The sequence below is a fragment of the Seriola dumerili genome, unplaced genomic scaffold (genome assembly GCF_002260705.1).
Source record: "Seriola dumerili isolate Sdu_G_001 unplaced genomic scaffold, Sdu_1.0 BDQW01000191.1, whole genome shotgun sequence".
NCBI classification, from domain to species: domain Eukaryota; kingdom Metazoa; phylum Chordata; class Actinopteri; order Carangiformes; family Carangidae; genus Seriola; species Seriola dumerili.
In genome coordinates, this window is record NW_019174446.1 from 5,889,850 (window position 1) to 5,908,664 (window position 18,815).

Below are 18,815 nucleotides of genomic sequence, written 5' to 3' on the forward strand. Positions count from 1 at the left end.
ATTTTATTGTGTTTTATCATAGTTTTTTAGCACATTACCATAGGAATGTTTCCATTGTAGCTTCAAGTCAAGCGAGGAAATGTCACAATATGTAATTATGACACCTTCACAGTTCAGCAACATGTGGCAAGAGCGAGCTTAGATGATCAACATAATAGTGGAAATTCTCAAACATGTAGTGGGATATTACAGTCCACAGTCCCTCATCTGGAATGATGAAATGATCACTTGAGTTGTGATGCCCTCACATTGTCTTGCAGGACATTGGTGGAGACTGGATGTAGATCACCTGGGCCTTCCAGACTGTAAAAGCTGCGCTCCTTTGCTCTCTCCTCCAACTGATGACACGCACTTTGTATCATCACCTCCGCAGCACACATGCTCGTGCTGTGTTCATGGCTAATCGTGCTGATTTCCACACCCTGTAGTTTATTTGTGTTACTTTTAGTTGTAATAGATTGTTTGTTAGTATAACCTTTTACATGGACGTCATCGCATTCTGTGACAAAGTAAATTAGTGTGTGATTGATTTCTTTGCAATAAATAAAAACGCACATTCAAGTTATTAAATTTTTTTTATTTTCCTTCAATGTAACAAACTACAACATGTAATTTTCATTATTACTGGCCTAGCTCATACTACATAAAAATGGAAAGAATGATTTAATGGAAACAAGCTGTATAAACTGAATTAATGTTGCAGCATCAGCAATCAGAACAAGCCTATTTAGAACATGTTGAATACATGTGGAAATTCACGTGTCAAATATTTCATATTATCTATAGATGTATTTTTCACTATTATGATTAATACCAAACTGACATTTTTATTGGAGACATTTATGTTTAAATACAGATGATTATCACTTTTCAGTTTTCTGAGGATGCAAAGGTTAATGCAGCAACCAGTCATATTTTGTCATCTACATATTCTTGGTTGCAAATTTCAGTGTCAAGCATCAACTGAAAAGCAACAGTAGTTATAACCTGTGCTGTGGATATGAAGGCAAGTAAAACATGGCTATCAGTGTTGATGTTCCTTTTTTTTCACCTTTTCCCTTTAGGACTTCATCAGACATCATGCTGTGGTAAGATGCATAGGAAAAACAGGAGAGACATGCAACACAGTGTAGAGGCTGGACTCCCAGTCAGTAGCAAGACCACATGTTGCCCTTATGGTCTGAAGAACCATGGAGAATCCCAGAACAACATGTCTGACCTAGAACCGTGTAAGGCATCTTTAGAGTTCACGAGGAGCAGTTTCTGGTTTCCACAGTCCTCTGTGGACGGATGGAAGCAAAGTGACTGGTTGACATGAGCAAGACTGATGTGCTGGTCAGCTGAGGAAGAACATAGGGAAGGAGCAGAGGAGAATAACAAGGGCAGAAACATGAGTAGAACACATTCTAATTTAATAATCATTTCATTGAGCTGTGTAAATTCTTCCTGCGTGATTTTAAATGTTGTGCCACTGAGTTGCTTAATATTTGGTACATAATTAAGACAAAGAGCTAAACTCTGAAAGTAAAATTTGTTGTGTTTAAATCCTTTTGCAAGTTTTTTTTTTTTCAGGGGCAAAACTTTACTGGATTATTGTAAAAATAATACTGCATGTGGATGATAATAGTACTGACATGTTCCATGAAATTATACAGCAAGATCAAAAGACATTACTTTAGGTTGCTGTACCTTTTTCCTTGTGTTCAGTGTCGAGGCTGGGGCAGTAAGGTGTAAACAACTTTGGAGGAGTCCTTTGGTTTTTTATCACCACCTAGTGGCAGGTTGTGGACCTGCACCTGGTCTCCACTGAGCAGACATCAACATCGAACAGAAACCATATGAGCTCATGTGGACATCTGACTCAGATTATATCATAAACAGAGATATTATTTTATGAGTCAAAACTGGGAAGAGAGATTTACTGTCCTCTCACAAACAGAGGAAGGTGTTGAAGATGAGAGGGGGAATGAAACAGAAGGGGAGAAGGTGATGACAGGAGAATAAAGAAGAAAGCAAGAGGGAGATGGGAGGATTAAGCCAATGTAGTTGTAAAATAAAATTTGCAAGACATGAAACAGTAGATTGCAGATGGTGCAGATGGGAGACAGAAAGTGACGGAGCGTTGAGAGTGAAACAGTCAGAGGGATGTGGTTCAGAGGAGAAGAGAAAGTGACAGAGGAGGAGGAAGAGGGCGTGTACCTGGACAACCTGGAGTACTGGACAGTGATGTAGTTGGGGGCGCAGCTGCCTTTTTCAACTTCTGTGATTGGTGGAGCATCTTTTAGAGGAATGATGGAGGGGTAGGAGCTGTCACTCAAGTCATCTGGCTCTTCCTGCACACACACACACACACACACACACACACACACACACACACACACACACACACACACACACACACACACACACACACACACTCTTGTTGTAACTTTTTTCCACAGTTATGTAAGACTCTCAGGTTGTGCACTGAGTTTCTCACCGGTATGTCGGACATCTTGCCCTTTCTCACTGGGAAGTTCTGTTGGGCTGACTCATAGAACATGGTGTCAGCTGTCACTGAAGGACGCTGGGGTCACACACACACACACACACACACACACACACAAACAAGGAACAAGGGAAATTACAATCGCACATCATCATCTTTAGAAATTATTCTGACTTTACTGTGGATTGTTGGATGATTATTTTTTATCTATTAGTATTAAAAAAATGTTTTTGAAATGTTGAGCAATATTTTTGTAAGGGAAAGTGAATACACAATGATACTGTACCTTGTTTGCTATTTCTACTGACTCCATGTCTACTCGGTGCATGTTCTTACTGTGAAGACAGAGGGACAATTATAAAACTCAACCAGGACATAACTCCTGCCACAATAGTGATGCAATTAAACCACAAAACAAGCCTTTAAAATGTTCTTGCTTTCTGACCCTAAACGTGACCAGGTCCTCATCTAAGTCCTTAAACTAGATAAAGAGAATGAAATTAAACAGATGACAATAAACATAAAACTTTTACATTCACTTAAAAATAAAATGGTCGAACTCTGTAAATCTCATTAACTATCAGTTAATTTAAAGGGCTTATTAGAGTCAGGTGTTTCAGTCAACGGGGTGACAACCAAGTGTGAGTGTGGGAGGTCCTGCTCTGTTTAAACAACACAAACCTTGGTCTTCACTCTCAAAGTCTGATCTTCAACACAGGTTTGTGCACGTGCACCATGCCTGAATCACTGAAAGGGAATTTCTCAGGACCTCAGAAAAACAGTTGTGGCTCTTCAACAGACTGGAAAAGGTTACAAAACCATTTTTCTAAAGAGTTTGGCCTCCAACAATCCACTGTCAGGCAGATCATGTACAAATGAAGGAAATTCAACACTGTTGTTATTCTCCTCAGCATCATGGTTTAGGGTTAGCTTTGCTGCCTCTGGACCAGGATGGTTTGCAATCATTGATGGAACTATGAATTAATTATTGTATCAGCAAATACTACAGGAAAAATCAGCGTTTCTGTCTGTGAACTGAAGCTCACCAGAAAATGAGTCTTGCAGAAAGATGATGAGCCTGAACGCACAAACCAGTAAACCGAAGAACGGCTAAAGCTGTCAGAGCTCAGACCTTAACCCAGTAGAAATGGACCTGAGCAGTTCAGTCAGGGAAGCCCAGCAACATTTGTAAGGAGGAACGAGTCGATGAGCAGGACTGAGCAACAGTGGCTGGAAACGTTTGGTCGAAGTTGTTGCTGCTTGAGAGGGTCGCACCACTCACTCAAAACAAAGGTTCACGTACTTTTTCCTTTTTCAATAAATAAATGAAATGTTTAAATGTTTTTAATGTTATTTCTTTAATTAGATTTTCTTTATCTTTGATGAAGATCTTGTCATGATTCGGGTCAGCTGTGTGTAGAAATATAGAACATTTTTAACGGGTCATAAACTTTCTAGCACCACTGTGCTTCCTGTCACCTGATCATTATGGCCACGGTAAGAGTGATGAGTCCAGCAGACACGCCCACCGCCGACGCCAGGGCAATGACCTTAAGACGACCTGCCAGTGGAAGGTTAATAAAGGTAATCAGCGTGACCAGAAAGCATGAAGTAAAAACAGGAAATGACGCACAGATGACAGACCACATGAGATGAACAAAAATAGAAGTGCAACAAGCGAAAAAAAGAACATCAGACTTTAAAAATAGAACAAGAGAAAGTGAGGAACGGGAAAAGAGCCGTGCATCATCGTGCAGTCGTCTAGACTTGAGACTTGTGTTTCCAGTTCTGATTTCCAAACCCAACTCTACTTCTTCAGCTGTCTAGACTCAAATAGTAGTTTTCCACAACACCTCCTCCTCTCCCCTCATAGTGAGAGGGCTTTACATGACTCACCATGACTCATAGAAAAACAGTCAGGAATCATGAGAGCATACACAATGAAGACCAGAGCCTGTGGACCCCATGCTGTGATAGTGACAGGGAGGTTTCATCACTCGTCACTTCAGACTCACAGAAACTTATCCAAACACCCATTTAACCATAATCTCATATAAACACATGAAAGCATTTTTTTCTTTTTTTAAATAGTCTGAGATAATCAAAAACATAGATGTAAAAATGGGGCAGGAGTGTTTCACTAAGGTTATCAGTGACACTTCATCTCTTCCACTGCACTCAAAAGTGGCAGTGTACATTATGACTTAGAAAAAAAGAGAAAAATCTGTGGGGAACAGTGGTCAGCAGAGATGAAACACTAAGTCACCCAGACAGAGTGTGAATGTAACTCTGAATGAAACCTTCAGGACTCAGGAAAGTCACCACATTAAAAAAAAATCCATTGTGATCTTGATTGTGAAGCAATAATCATTTCCAAACAAATAAATCCCAGTTTAGTTACTATCAAAAAAGTCAGGTTTCACTCTTTGGGGTCCATTTCAGTCTAGGCCAAAGGGGTTGACAGACCAACCAACCAACAAAGCGCTGTTAGTGTGGCTAAAAATAAAAGTGAGAATCTCCACTTTACTGGAGCACTGTACTAACAAACGAAAAATGCTTCACTTTTATTGTGACAAAACACAAAGACAGACTGACAAAAAGTCTAAAAGATGAAGAAAATGTACCTCTGACTCGCACAGTGAGGACAGGAGAGCTGTGGGCTCCGATCCGATTCCTGGCCTCACAGTAGTACTGACCGCTCTCTCCGGGGCCGACCTCTGAGAAGGTGAAAACGGGACCGGACTTTGTGCCCCACGCTGCATGAAGGAGCACAGAGAGGGAGAAGACTCAGTTACTGAATCAGATACAGATAAACAGAACAGGAGCTCAAAGCACATGAGGTTTTACTGACTACAAACATTTCACCACAGAGAGAGTTGATGATTTTGTTCCGTTAACCTTGAGTGGAATCACATTTTTAGGATGCTAACATTGTACAGAGCCCCCGTCCAGAGCTAATCGGTGCCATGTGAAGTTGTCCACTGCCGGGTTGGCCTGACTGCTGCAGGTCAAAGTCAACGGCCTGCCAGCATCCACCACACTGGAGGGACGAGCCAGAACTGAGGTGTTCTTAGGAGGATCTGGAGCCAGAGAAGAAGTATATATATATATATATATATATATAAGGGACCATCCTACAGTGTTGTGAATCTTTGGGATACAAATTCAATGTGAAAATTATTCAAATTTACAGAGAAGAAACAGGGGCTGGAGAAGGCGAAGGTCTGGAGAGTTTGATTTCCTAAGGATCAAATTAACCTCCAAAGATGGATCCTAATCTGATTTCAGTGTGTTAAATGATTGTTTTATAAAGACACAGCTAAACGTACAGTTAGATAATGTGTGAAAGGATGAACTGAAGGATGAGAGGTTGGACAATACTGACAGAGTAACATGGCTATATAAATACCGTATGTATCAGTACTGCCAGACACATACAACACACCCACTACTTACAGAGAACAGTGAGTGATGCAGCAGGGGAGGTTTGGTATCCTAATTGGTTTGACGCTGTGCAGTAGTACTGACCAGCGTGGTGAGCACGCACCGAAAGGAACGTCAGGTTCTGAACTGCTCCTTTAGCCAACACCTGATCACCTAGGATACGATACCAAGCATACCTGCAGGAGAGAGAGAGAGAGAGAGAGAGAGAGAGAGAGAGTGTGTGAGGGTGTATGTGTGTGTGAGGGGTTGGGGGGAGGGGTGATGATGATGATGATGAGAAAAAGGATTTATAGGACGAGCAAAAATATTTTTTAATAAGTAGATTGATTGAACACTGGATTTTATTTAGGTGAAGAGATGTGAATACATATAAACATTTAAAGCAGGGGTCCCCAAACTACGGCCCGCGGGCCACATCCGGCCCGCCAAAGCAATTGGAGTGGCCCACTTAACGATCCCAGACAATCCCTCTAAACATCAACCAATTTTTATTAAATTGCATTTTCCTATCATAACATCATAACATATCCGTACTTAAAGGTTGGCATTCTAATTAAAATTGACCATAGTTATGAGCTATTTATAGTTAATAGTGGCTCATCTTCACCTCCTCACACAATGGTATATTCTGACGTGACTTTGATCGTGACCGAGCCAGCGTCAAGCTGCAAAGTTCTGAGGTGGGAATCTGTCATGAAGGTGGTTGTGTCCTGCATAAACTTCATCAGAGCAAACGGACTTAAACACAGGCAGTTCCAAGCCTTTCTCTCCGAACTAGAATCCGCCCACGGAGACGTGGTTTACCATACTGATGTCCGCTGGTTAAGCCGGGGCAGAGTTTTGAAGCGTTTTTACGACCTGCTACCCGAAATCAATGCCTTTCTCCTGACAAAGGGAAAAACTGTCCCAGAGCTGATCGACACAGAATGGAAATGGGACCTCGCCTTTATTAACAGATGTGTCAGAAATTTTAAACGGCCGAGCCGAGTCTGTAGACACCAAACTTGTGGACTTTGGACAAACTTTTCCCCCTGGCACAGGCATTGCGCCTAGCAAGCAGAGTTAGCCGCCTGACGGCCCGCCGGCCCGCCGGCCCGCCGGCCCGCCGGCGCCCCCCCCCCCCTGCCATTACCATCAGTTTGTGTTGTTATTTTCTATAAAATAAATGGAGTATCTGTGGTACTTCAAATAAACACATGTGAAGACTTTTTATTACTTTTTTTTGCAAATCAACAGGTGGTGCCAAAGCCAAACGAAGGGCAGCTACAACAAATTATCATTGTAATCTCCACAATAATACTGGTTGTCACCCTGGCCCATATCATTTCCTGTTATAGACTAACCTCGGCCCCCCATCTCAGAAAGGAAAGTTGATGTGGCCCCCACTGAAAAAAGTTTGGGGACCGCTGATTTAAATAGTTTTGTCCCACTTAAGGGGCATAATAAGAACAAATAGAATCAGACTCAGTTCAGCTCTGTCATATGTTTGATTTATTGCTTGGTAGGAAACTCTCTCTATGTTGATCCCACATACCTGCTGGCAGGAGGGTTGGCGTGGCTGACACAGCTCAGGTTTACGTATGAACCCTCTCTGATGTCACCTCGAGGACTCACCAGCACATGTGTGTTCTTCGGAGCGTCTAAACAGACAGAGGGAAAAACAACGATCATTACTGCATTATGGACATTTTTCTATCACACTGAGCCCAATGTGCAGTGTGGCTGATATCTCAAGTTTCCACAATTTTAAAACCTAAATCAAATTCTGATCTAAGCATCTAATTTTGATTCTGAACTGTGTGACATGGGGCAAAAACACCACGCCTGTGGTACTACTGAAAACATGCAACGTACTTACAAGTGACATTGAGCTGCAGTGGATTGGAGCGGTCCGTTCCCAGTGAGTTACGTGCCACACAGAAGTATTCTCCTCTGTCTGAGTATTTGAGGTGGGACAGATGGAGCTGAGGCCTGAAACTGTCTGGGATGCTGCCACTCTCCATGTCTGCAGAGCAGACACAGACACAGGTGCAGATTAGCACACATATAACTTTACACTACAGCGCAATTCAAACGCCATCCATGTCATCAAGTATGCTATAGCTATCATCAACCAGTCAGCTCATATCTGCCGCCCAGCTGGTTAGTGTCAGTTAGTGTGTCCATCATGCAGTGCATCAGTAAACACAAAGGACTGTCCTGTACCTTTAAACCAGGCAAAGCTCTCCACAGGCGGAGCTGCATCGCTACTGCAGGTCAGAGTGACAGACCCCCCCTCGGACACCTCCCCTACTGGAAAGACTGCTATGGAGGTGGAGTGAGGGGCGTCTGGAAGAGAACAGACAGAGAGAAAAGAAACATATATGAGGAAGAAATGGGGAGAAAGAGGCCAGAAAAAAGTAGAGTGGAGCTGAATTAATGCATAATGTAAATACAGTTTCTAGTATATCAAACATTTCTGCTAAAGTAGAATTGTTAAATACTTCATGTGCTATTGAACACTGGAAAAAAGTTCTTCTTAAAAATCTCAGTGAAATAGTTTTCTGTGTTGTTTCCTGAAAGAGTAAAACACATCAGAGCAATACTTGTGTCTAACAATTCCCAGATATACCTTCCTGCAAGCATGTTAACAAGTTAAGATAATGAACAGGTGTTCTGAGAAGCTCCTGTTTTGCTCAGCTTGATTGGTTGATCGAGGTTACTCACGTCCCAGAGCCAGGGAGAGGGATGGGGACTGTACATTTTGAGGTGGGATTGGTCGACAGGCGTACGCTCCAGCATGCTGTTGGTCAAAGCGGTTGATGATCATCCATTTTTCATAGGAGCCGAGGTTTAGTCCATTCCTGTGTGCAGAGCGTCACATCATCTATACAGTGTAATAAACTGTATACATATGAAATGTGCACATGTCCACCCCCACACCTGTAGAGTGCCAGGCTCCTTCCTGGAGCAGCACATCCTCTGGCCTGGCAGCCTACAAACACTGTCTCTCCGAAGCCAAACATGTTGGCGGGCCTGGCTGGATGCACCTGGACATGGAGGTCTGGAAAACACACACACACACACACACACACACACACACACATTTGGCGGGTGGTTACGGTCATCACAACACACACACACGCGCACACACACACACACACGCACATTTATACAGTGCTTCACTTTCATCATCACTGTCATAGCTGAGATAAACCTACCCGTTACATCCAGAGTGATGGTGTCAGGGGAGGTCCATCTACCCAGTGGTTGGTCTGTCTCAAACCTGAAGTGGTACTGGCCCGCATCACTCAGCTTCACACCCCGAATCTGGACTGAACAGCTGGAATAGCTGCCCCCAATGTAGCTGAAAAAATAGGATTAAATGATGACACCTTATTTCTAATTCATGTAAAATTTCATTTCAAATCATTCACCAAATCTGTGGCGTCTCCCACCGTGTGCGTCCACGGTATGACAGGCTGATCTGGTTTGTGTCGGTGTGGTGGGTGAACTCCCTGCGACCCTCCGCAGACACACGGAACCACATGACTCTCTTCACAGTATGGCCTGTTCAGTTCATGAAAACCAGAACAAAATTGTGCAAGAGGGTTTGTCTCTTGGAGCTCGGATACAAGCATTTCTAGGCTTTATTATTATTATTATTATTATTATACATATTTAAAAATATTAAATAAAAAATGTAATACCCAATAACTAAAAGAGGATAAAAAATAAAATTGAAAGAGGTTTATTTGTTACTTTTATACCTGATGGGTAGTCATAACGACAGGGCAGAGTGACAGTTGTTCCTGCCCACACACAGATCTCCCTCCTAGAAAATGACACACTCCACCTGCTCTGGATACCTGCACACACACACACACACACACACACACACACACACACACACACACACACACACACACACACAAACAGGTGCACCAATTTAACATACAAAATCATAAAATCCAAACGTCTGTTATGTTCCACCTGAAAGTCTGAAGCTCGTGCTCACATCAAGCCCTGTAGCAGCTCTACACTCAGCTGCACTAATGTTTTTATTGAGGAACAGCTCAGATTCCCAAATGAATTAGCATCTAGTGGCTGTCATATCCACAAAATTGCTTTCATATAAAATAAAGCAGACCGTAGGTTTGGGGAATACATATTTGGAAACTAAAAGAAGTGTAAATTTCAGCTGCCCACAAGTAAAAATTTTTCCTTCCATGCGGCTCCTCAGAGGAAAACTTGTCAAACCACAGTTCTGCTCAGCTCAGAGAGTGACACATAAAAGTGAAGCAGTGAGAACGAGCCTTGATGTGCAGCCGTGGTGTCATCCTGTGCTGCTAACTGCCTGCCTGGCTGACTACCTTGCACAAAAGGGGATCAATACTTATAAATAACCTGAGCGTAAAGGCAAGGGCACCTGGCTACATAACCTTATGTGCATAATGGATCCTATAAGTCAGTCATTCATGTTTTTAACAGTATGTAAAACCAGTATGTGTGACACCTTTTTGATATAAAAACTTGGAATAGAATATAAATATTGACAATTAAAGAGCCTGTTAGCTCATCTCTCATCCTTTAAAGTAATAAAACTAAAAACCTAAAACCTAGTTCAGTTAAGTTTTGCACCTCATGATGAAAAAAAGGGTCCATTTTCAGAGATATTTAGGTGTTTTTCTTACCTGGTAAAGCTGTGAGGATGGTGCCCAGAACTAACGCACCTGCCAACATCTCCGCTGACACGAGCTGTGTAATGTGACCGGAGAAGGAGAAAAGCACAGGGAGACAGAGGGATGAACAATGTAATATTTATCAGTATAAACACCATCCAGCTGATTAAATATGAAGCACCCACCTCTTAGAATATCTTCATTCACCTCAGCCAGTCAAACAGAGACTTGTGGGATGTGTGCGACCCGGACAGCGATGGAGGTGATTTTTATAGCGATGAGAGTTGCATGGTGATCAGAATCCGGTGGTGTGAGGTGAGCGGAGGAGTGGAAAGGGCAGAAGGAGGAGGAAGAGGAAGTATATGTGTGCTTTTAAAGTAACTACCCTCTCCTCCTCCATCTTTTGAGCTTGTTTCTATTTTCACTTTTTCTCACTTCTCCTTTTGTATGTCTTTAACGGGTTTAAGGTAATTTGATTTGATTTCCTACTTTATGTTATTGTGAAAATGTGACATCCTTGTGATTTTGTCACATTCACAACTGTGTCTTTGAATTGGACGTGAATAACCTGTAGTCTCATGATAGAGAGAGAGAGAGAGAGAGAGAGAAAGAGAGAGAGAGAGAGGTCCATAAAAATAAGGACAGAGAGGAGTCAAAATACTTTATGTACTGAAGACACCAACAGGCATAAGTGCCTTTTTGTCACATGAGACGTCTGCTGGTGTTTTGATTGTTTATATATCTGTATATAATGAAAATAATCAAGCAAACCTTCAGTGCTGTTGTCTTGTGAAATCTTTAAACCTGCATCAATAGGTTTTTTTTGTCCCACAAGTTGTTAAAGACTGATGAAAATCAATATGATACAAGATTTGTGACCTTGTAAAGCAGTTGCAGTTGCTTATTTACACATCCAACAGACATGGCGTAACATTAGGAGAATACAGGTCGTGTTTTTGGCCACCTGATGAATACAAGTCCATTCTCTCATCTTTTAGCACCAAATATCTGCCTCTAAATGCTCCACTGTGTTCACTGTTCATGTTAAAACACAAGACTGTCAATAACAAATGTTTATTGTATGAATTTTCTGATTTAATGAGGTGATCATTGTGCACATACACAGCAACAGCAGCAGCAGCAGCAGCAGCAGCAGCAGCAGCAGCGGCAGAGAAGCAGACTGTAGGAAGAGTGTTCATCTGACCAGAATGAGAACTAATGTGAGGAAAGTCCCTTTTCTGTGGTATTGAATCGATACTCAAAGACTTTGTAATTGTAGTATTACTACTATAGGTACTGAACTACCCATATCTACTGACACCTGGTGGCGGCTGTGGCTCACCAGGTATCATCAGAAGGTCGGTAGTTAGATCTCTGACTCCTCCAGTATGAATGTCGAAGAGTCCTTGGGCAAGATACTGAGCCCCAAATTGCCTCTGATGGTTGTTCCATCAGTGAATGAGTGTGTGTAGATGCGCTGTATGTGTAGAAGAAAGTGCTGTATGAATGTGTGTGTGAAGGAATGAATGTTGCTTGTGGTGTAAAGGGCTTTGAATCTTCGATAAGACTAGAAAAGCGCTATGTAAGTGCAGTCCATTTACCACCTTTCACATCACACACTTGACCCATTGTTGAAATAAAAATATTGATTACTGCAACTTTAACTAAATATTCATTGTCATCAATATACAGAATATTAAGTGATCAGATTTATGGCTTTACGAAAGTCTTCACTCTATTCTGACATAGTCATTGGTGCAAACTTAGACCATCATGATTGACTGATGTGTTGAATCAGTCATGTTTATCTGTTAAAAAGACAGACATACATGGTTCATTTGAGAAATGAATTCAGGCCTGTTGGCGTTCATTAATATACATAAGTCAAGCAGACAGACTCAGCAGCCCAGATGTCCTCTCATCCACTGCTCTAATTGAGAATTGTTGGCACTGAGAACTACCCACAACCAGACGTGGGGAGGTTCGAGACCTCTCAGTCAACTGTGTCCACTTAGCCTGATGAGTCTAAATGACTTTAACATCCTACCCTGCCACAACTTGGCCAATAGATGTCAGTTTAGCGTCACGACTCGGCCAATTGGCTACTTACCCGAGCTTTGACCCAGGAATAATGATGATGTACAGTTTAACATTTCAGTCAATCTCTATTCACAGGCATCCAAGCAGAGGAAAGAAGGGGGAGGTTTCACAGATGATATCTTGATCTACATCTGGAAATGAATGCTGACATTTTACTTGTTAGCCAACTGATCAGAGATGATGGAGGGGCCAATATAAGGGATCAGTATTGAAGTTAGGAAACATGGATGAATATCCGATTTATATCCTGCTGGATGTTTGGATCCGCAGGCCTCTTTGGTAGGTCTTCACATAAAAACAACAGAATTATTAGTGGTTTTAACGAGTATAATGATAATAGTTACATTTTTCATTTGGGGCCTGACAAAACACTATTTTGTACAAGAGGTCTGCATTATGTTTAGTGGGGAAAATGAGCTCGGCTTTGAACTTCAACCCTAATAAGGAACAGAAATTCTCTGGTTGGGAAAGTTACCTTCAAAATATAATCAAAATCCTCAGGATATGAGGTTAAATGAACAATATATTCCAGTTCACAGATTGCTAGGTTGGATTATGGGTTGAGACCCAAAATGGGTCGCAGGCCCTCCTCTAGCGAGTCTCCACATGACAAGAACTCTCGTATGATTTAATGATCCTGGATCCCAGGGAAAAAAAGTCATTTTGGTCGCTGGCTGAAAAGTTTTAAGAACCTATACTGTTTTTTTCCCCCTCGAAATACTGTCTGTATTATGTAAAGTATGGAGAGTGGTGGGCTTTGAGCTTAACCTGTAACCACAAAATGACTTCAAAAGGATCACGGCACACTAATAGGTCAAAGCCTGATGTAATCTTAATCAAAAACAGGCTGGACTAAACGAATGAAGAGAAACAGATGGATGGAGCTAGATTAAGTGTGACTGACCACAAACAGAGAGAGAAAGAGGGTGAGCGAGGGAGGAATGAGAAAGTTTGAAGGGGAAGGTAGGAGAGGGGGAAAAAAGAGACAAAAACATGATGAGGTAAGGTTGCTTAGGAGGAAGGAAAGAAAGGAGAGAAAGGAAAAGGCGGACAAAATAAGAAAAGGAATAGGTTTTTAGAGTAGATAAGTGTTAGATTTATCAGAGAAATAGAAAAAAAAGTGTGAGAGGGAGCAATAGACAAATGTATGACAGCATATCCAACCTTACGGTAGGGAAGGTATCCATCCACTGACCGCAGCCTGCAGGCCAGATGAAGTGTGACCGGTGGTCAGACTGGACCTGAAGATTTTCCGCTGTTGAAAACACTTCCTGCCTGCTGTTTTCATGTAATGTGACCGCTCACAGTATGCTCCCCTGCCATACTTTAAGTTGTACAATATGTTATTTCTATGTTATTCCTTATGCCCACAGATTAGACTCTTGGCTCTCCAGGCCCTCCAGCCTTGGACGGACTCCACATAAGCAAATAATGATTCGACTGTCCAACATGTGTTAGTCTTCAAATTGAGTGGTGCTCTCCGCGGGGGAAGTCTGGGCAAGAATGACGATGATCAGAGCTACAATCATATCTGACAAGGTGATATGTTGTTTCTGTGCTGTCTTTTAGGGACTCTACATGATGACTTGATGAATGGCATTTTGCCAAAGAATCACTGAAACCAATGGGGGATTAAACAAAATAATTAAATGGAGGCAAGGAGAGAGGAGATTTTTCTTAGTTAAGCGGATACATCTTATCAATAAAACACACAGTTTTTAGCCACTGAGACACTTGACTTTCATAAATAGGCCAAACCAAACACTTGATGAATTTTTAAAACTCCTAAATCTTTGAAACCTATTGCAGCACTATTAAATTTACCCTGGTTTTGCTCATTCCTGTCCCATTCACAAACTCTACTGCAGGGTCGGATTTCTGCTCCCTGTCTGCCAGAGACCTGTCTGTGGCTGCTGTGGTATTCCACGCTGAATGAGTCATGTCTGGTGGTTATTATGGGCAGGCGTTTGGCTGCCCCTCATCTCTCACCCCGTCTAGTGGCAGCAGACAAAATTACATCTATTTTTTTGAGGCTCGTCCAACCGAGCTGACTAAGATCAGGTTTTCATTTAACCAGGCTAGATGAATTAAATACATGTTTTTGTTTAGTGATGTAAGAATAAATTGCGGTTTTAACTTCATGTTAGGTAGATTATTCTTATTTTCTCATTCAAAAATGAATGATTATGATGATGATGGAGAATATACCTGAAGGTGCATATGCAGATATCAAAACAATGACAGTGAGTTGAGAGGGAATTATTATTATATAGTATTTTGGAGTTCTACTGAGGCAAAAACAGATTAAACAATTGTACTTTTAACTATGAACATGATGAGAATTTTATGTCAAAGCTGCACTTTAAACCTTTTCCCTTTCTGCGGGGCTGGGAGGTGTAGGAGTTGTGTTATCATTGTGTTGATTTGAATTATGAAGATCTGACTCTCTTTTACCAAACTTACCTACAGCAGGTTTACCTGAGCAGATTGGATGAAAATAAATTAATATTTGACTGACTTGCTGACAATTATTTTATTATCTTTCAATTTAGCCAGGTTACAGGCCGAAAAAAGATGCATTTAATGGGGCTATTTGTACGTTTTTTCTGCCACTGAACACGGTTTCTTGACAGGAGCGGGTGGTGATTCTTGCTTGATCAGAGCTTTGGCCATCATTTTGTTTACAAGACAAAAGGGTTATAATAAGCCCTCTGAGCAGCGTTAAGTCTAGATTGGAGGCTACAGTGAGTCGCTATCGGAAAGTGACAAGATGGTCCAAGGCTAGCTGGTTAGCATGCTAACTTCAGTAAGAGAAAAGACAGCTTGATGCTCTGATGCCTACCAGTGAAGAGTGTTTCCTTCCTTTCAGTTAGACCACTGCCATGTCTCTGTGAATATGAGGCCACCGTGAGCAGTTGGCTAGCATTGCATAAAGACTGAAAAAATGAAAAAACAGTTGGCTCTGTCCAAAGGCGACAAACTCCAACTACCAGCACCTCTGAAGCTCACTAATTCAAAGGTTCACACACAGGATATGTGAGGAAAAGAAGAGCACACCTTGTTCACTTCTTGTGTCTGGAAATCTTGGTCTCAGTCTGCAGTGGCACAAACTTTCTGCTTCAGAGCCAAAATACTGTCTGTCTGTCTGTATTTCTTGTGTGTTCATATATGGGTAAAAGCCATTTCCTAGTTGAGACTGAGAGAGAACATGTGTCTTCTGTATGTGTATGAGTGAGAGACAGTGTGTGGGAGTCTGTGTGCCTGTGATGGCTTTACCATGTGCAGAGTCCCTGTATGGGACTGAATGAAGTCGGATATGAAGGAACCTGTCAGGTCTGGGCTACTGTCAGAAACCCTCCTTCTGTTACCTCCTACTCCTCCTCCTCTTCCTGCTCTTCCTCTTCGTTCCACTTTTACATCTGAAGATTGTACAACAAGATGCTGGTTATACAGTGTATACAGTATATGTATTGCTGTTAAGTTATATGTAAGATACAGTGTATAATTTGGCAAATAGGAAAAACAGTTGTTAAAGCATTGCAGTTTTGTCACACCACTGCTGCTAATTCAAAATGTATAATAATGCTGTTTTCTTTTTCAACTCTGTAACTAAATGCTCAGGTAGCTCAAAAAGTCCTTGCTTGACCCTTTTCAAGTGGCAAATTATCGTCCGGTCTCATTACTTTCATTCTTATCTAAGTGCATAGAAAGGGTGGTGGTCTCAGAATAGTCTCCTCAATCCAAATCAGTCGGGATTTAAGAGCGGCCACTTTACTGAAACAGCCCTGTTGTCTGTGACAGAAGCCCTAACTGCAGGTCAGTCCTCAGTTCGTATCTTGTGGGACTTCTCAGCAGCCTTTGATACAGTGAACCAACACATCCTGCTATCCACACACTCCAATATGGGCATCTTGGCAAAGTCCTTTCTTGGTTTCAATCCTATCTCACTGGGTGCTTCTTCATTATGTCATGGCAAGGGAAAACATCCTGATCCCATCCCGTTCCCCAGTGTAGTGCCCCAAGGATCGGTACTGGGACCCTTTCGTTTTAGCAATATACACCACCTTAGCCCAAAATGCCACATGCCACTCCATTACTCATCGACCTACAATGGCTACCTGTGGCTGCTGGAATCAAATTCAAGTCACTAATGCTTGCTTTCAGTGACTTCTGGGTCTGTTCCCATCTATCATTGATTTGCTTTTGAAGTTTGAGACGTATAAAGTCAGCAGACACAGCTGTAAGATAAATAAAGGGTCAAAATAATTTTCAATTCTGCAATTTTTCCAATGAACCAAAACAGCTCTGAATAAATTTATTGTTGTTGGACAGGTTAAGAGAAAAAAAAAGTTTAAAAAGAACCAGTCTTTCTGTCTTTAGCACTCACTTGTAGGTTTCTTTATTAAACAAACTGTGATGAAAACGTTTTCAACAGTAGCACTTCATTAAAGAAAGATTCCTTAACATTGAAGCTAGTGAGTAAAATGTTGATGAATGTGGTTGAAAAACAGGAATTACCAAATGACTTTTCAGCAACTTATTCCTCAGTTGAACCAAAATGGCTGTAAACACCCAGTAAATTATTCAGCCACTGTTCTGGGTTTTATTTTTTGATTTTCTAAGGACTACATGTTTATGTCAACCTTTAAAACACATTATCACCACCAAAGTACTAATACTAAAACTAACTAATAAGCTGTCTCCCACTGATAATTGTCCTTTTGTAGCTTTGGGGAGAGTTGAATATATAACACAAGCATTTGGATATTGTATGTGCATATTTTCAGTGAGCTGACAGTTTGTTTTATTTTGTTCTACTTTGTCAGATGTATTTGTTTTAGCTTTTAGTGGGCTGTACAAAAAGGAAATTTTTCATGAATAAAAAATAATTTACTTGAATGGGAAATGCAATCTCTAAAGATAGCTAGATTAGAGTTTTTAGATAGTTAGATAGACTAGAAACTCTGAGGTGGCACAGAGGGGGAATGAGCAGATCTGGAGTTTGTCCAGTCCCACCCTGGCAGCCCTCTGGCTACGCCCCTGGTTTCACCTCGTCCACATGGAACAAGCTCAGTCCAGGACTTTCCTGCAATCCCAGCCCCAATCCTAACCTTAACCCAAACCCTGTAATTAGTTTTTTTGGAGGGAAAATGGTCCACACAAGTCATTTTCTGGTAATTGACTGCAAGTAGAGTTTAAATGGTCACAGACACATATACACACAGGCACTTGAGCAGCCTGCATGCACACACACATAAACACACAGTCATATACACAGTGGTTGTGCAGCTGCGGCGTGTGTGATAATGAGACAATCCTTGGAGGGACTCATCTGGACTGCGTTATATCATCTCCCTGGAAACAGTCCACAGCTCTAAAATAGGAGTGTTTGCTCCCAGTCAGCTGCAGCATGATGTCATCCAATATAATTCCTACAATCAAGGAAAAAAACAGATATTTGATGACATGTGAATGTGCAAAGAACAGTGGTTTCTTTAAATATGGAGATTCTTGTGGTGTAGACTAATTCAGAGCTCAGTCTGCAGCTAATGTTTGTCTAAACAGAGACTTGCCATAAACAGAAAAACTTGTTGCCTGAGCCCTTGCACCTGTCTCTTATTTTCTTAAGTGGATGAACAGTTGAAAAAAAGAAATAAAGAGCTTTGTTTTTAATCCACTAAACACATTAGTTATGTTTTTCTTCTCCTGTTGCTTTATCAGCATTGATACATAGAGAGAGCCACAAAAAGTACACAATACTGTACATAGCCTACATGAAAAGCCGTACCTCAGTCTGGTATTTCACAGGGTTTTCCAGGTGTTCCACTTTTCTAATGAGTTTCACTGAGCTACTGACTTCATAGCGCTCACTAGGTGTCCCCCCCTGCTGTGGCTTGTATTACTAACTCCACATCTGGATGGGGCAGTTTTACAGTACATTTCCAGTTTTACAGTAGAACCATATGCAGACGAAATATGTTTAAATTGCATACGTCAGCAAAGAAACTTTCACAATAGACCTTAATTAGGCTTTACTCTCTCTTTTTTTTATTTAATTGTGTGGTCAGTTAAAAGGTTGGTTTGGAAGTTTAAAAGTCAGAATAAAGGGTCTCTTCTGTAGC

The 18,815-nt window shown here is 41.4% G+C and overlaps 1 protein-coding gene across 1 annotated transcript; it reads right to left on the reverse strand.

Annotated features, from left to right (window-relative positions):
- Window positions 1-806: 806 nt before the first annotated feature.
- LOC111227865 (limbic system-associated membrane protein-like) lies at window positions 807-6,976 on the reverse strand. The gene is made up of 10 exons (XM_022753591.1): window positions 6,969-6,976; window positions 5,945-6,108; window positions 5,419-5,568; window positions 5,113-5,244; window positions 3,968-4,049; window positions 2,775-2,823; window positions 2,480-2,566; window positions 2,200-2,333; window positions 1,690-1,806; window positions 807-1,340 (listed from the first exon to the last, which is right to left on the reverse strand). The coding sequence occupies exons 1-9, from the start codon at window positions 6,974-6,976 to the stop codon at window positions 1,704-1,706; spliced, it is 909 nt and encodes a 302-aa protein (XP_022609312.1). The 3' UTR covers window positions 807-1,340; window positions 1,690-1,703.
- Between the last annotated feature and the right edge of the window lie 11,839 nt (window positions 6,977-18,815).

Coding starts and splice junctions, on each gene's coding strand:
- LOC111227865 (XM_022753591.1), bottom strand. Junction 2,567..2,774: donor CAGTAGAAATAGCAAACAAG/GTACAGTATCAT, acceptor GTGTGACCCCAG/CGTCCTTCAGTGACAGCTGA. Junction 2,334..2,479: donor GCAAGATGTCCGACATACCG/GTGAGAAACTCA, acceptor GTGTGTGTGCAG/GAAGAGCCAGATGACTTGAG.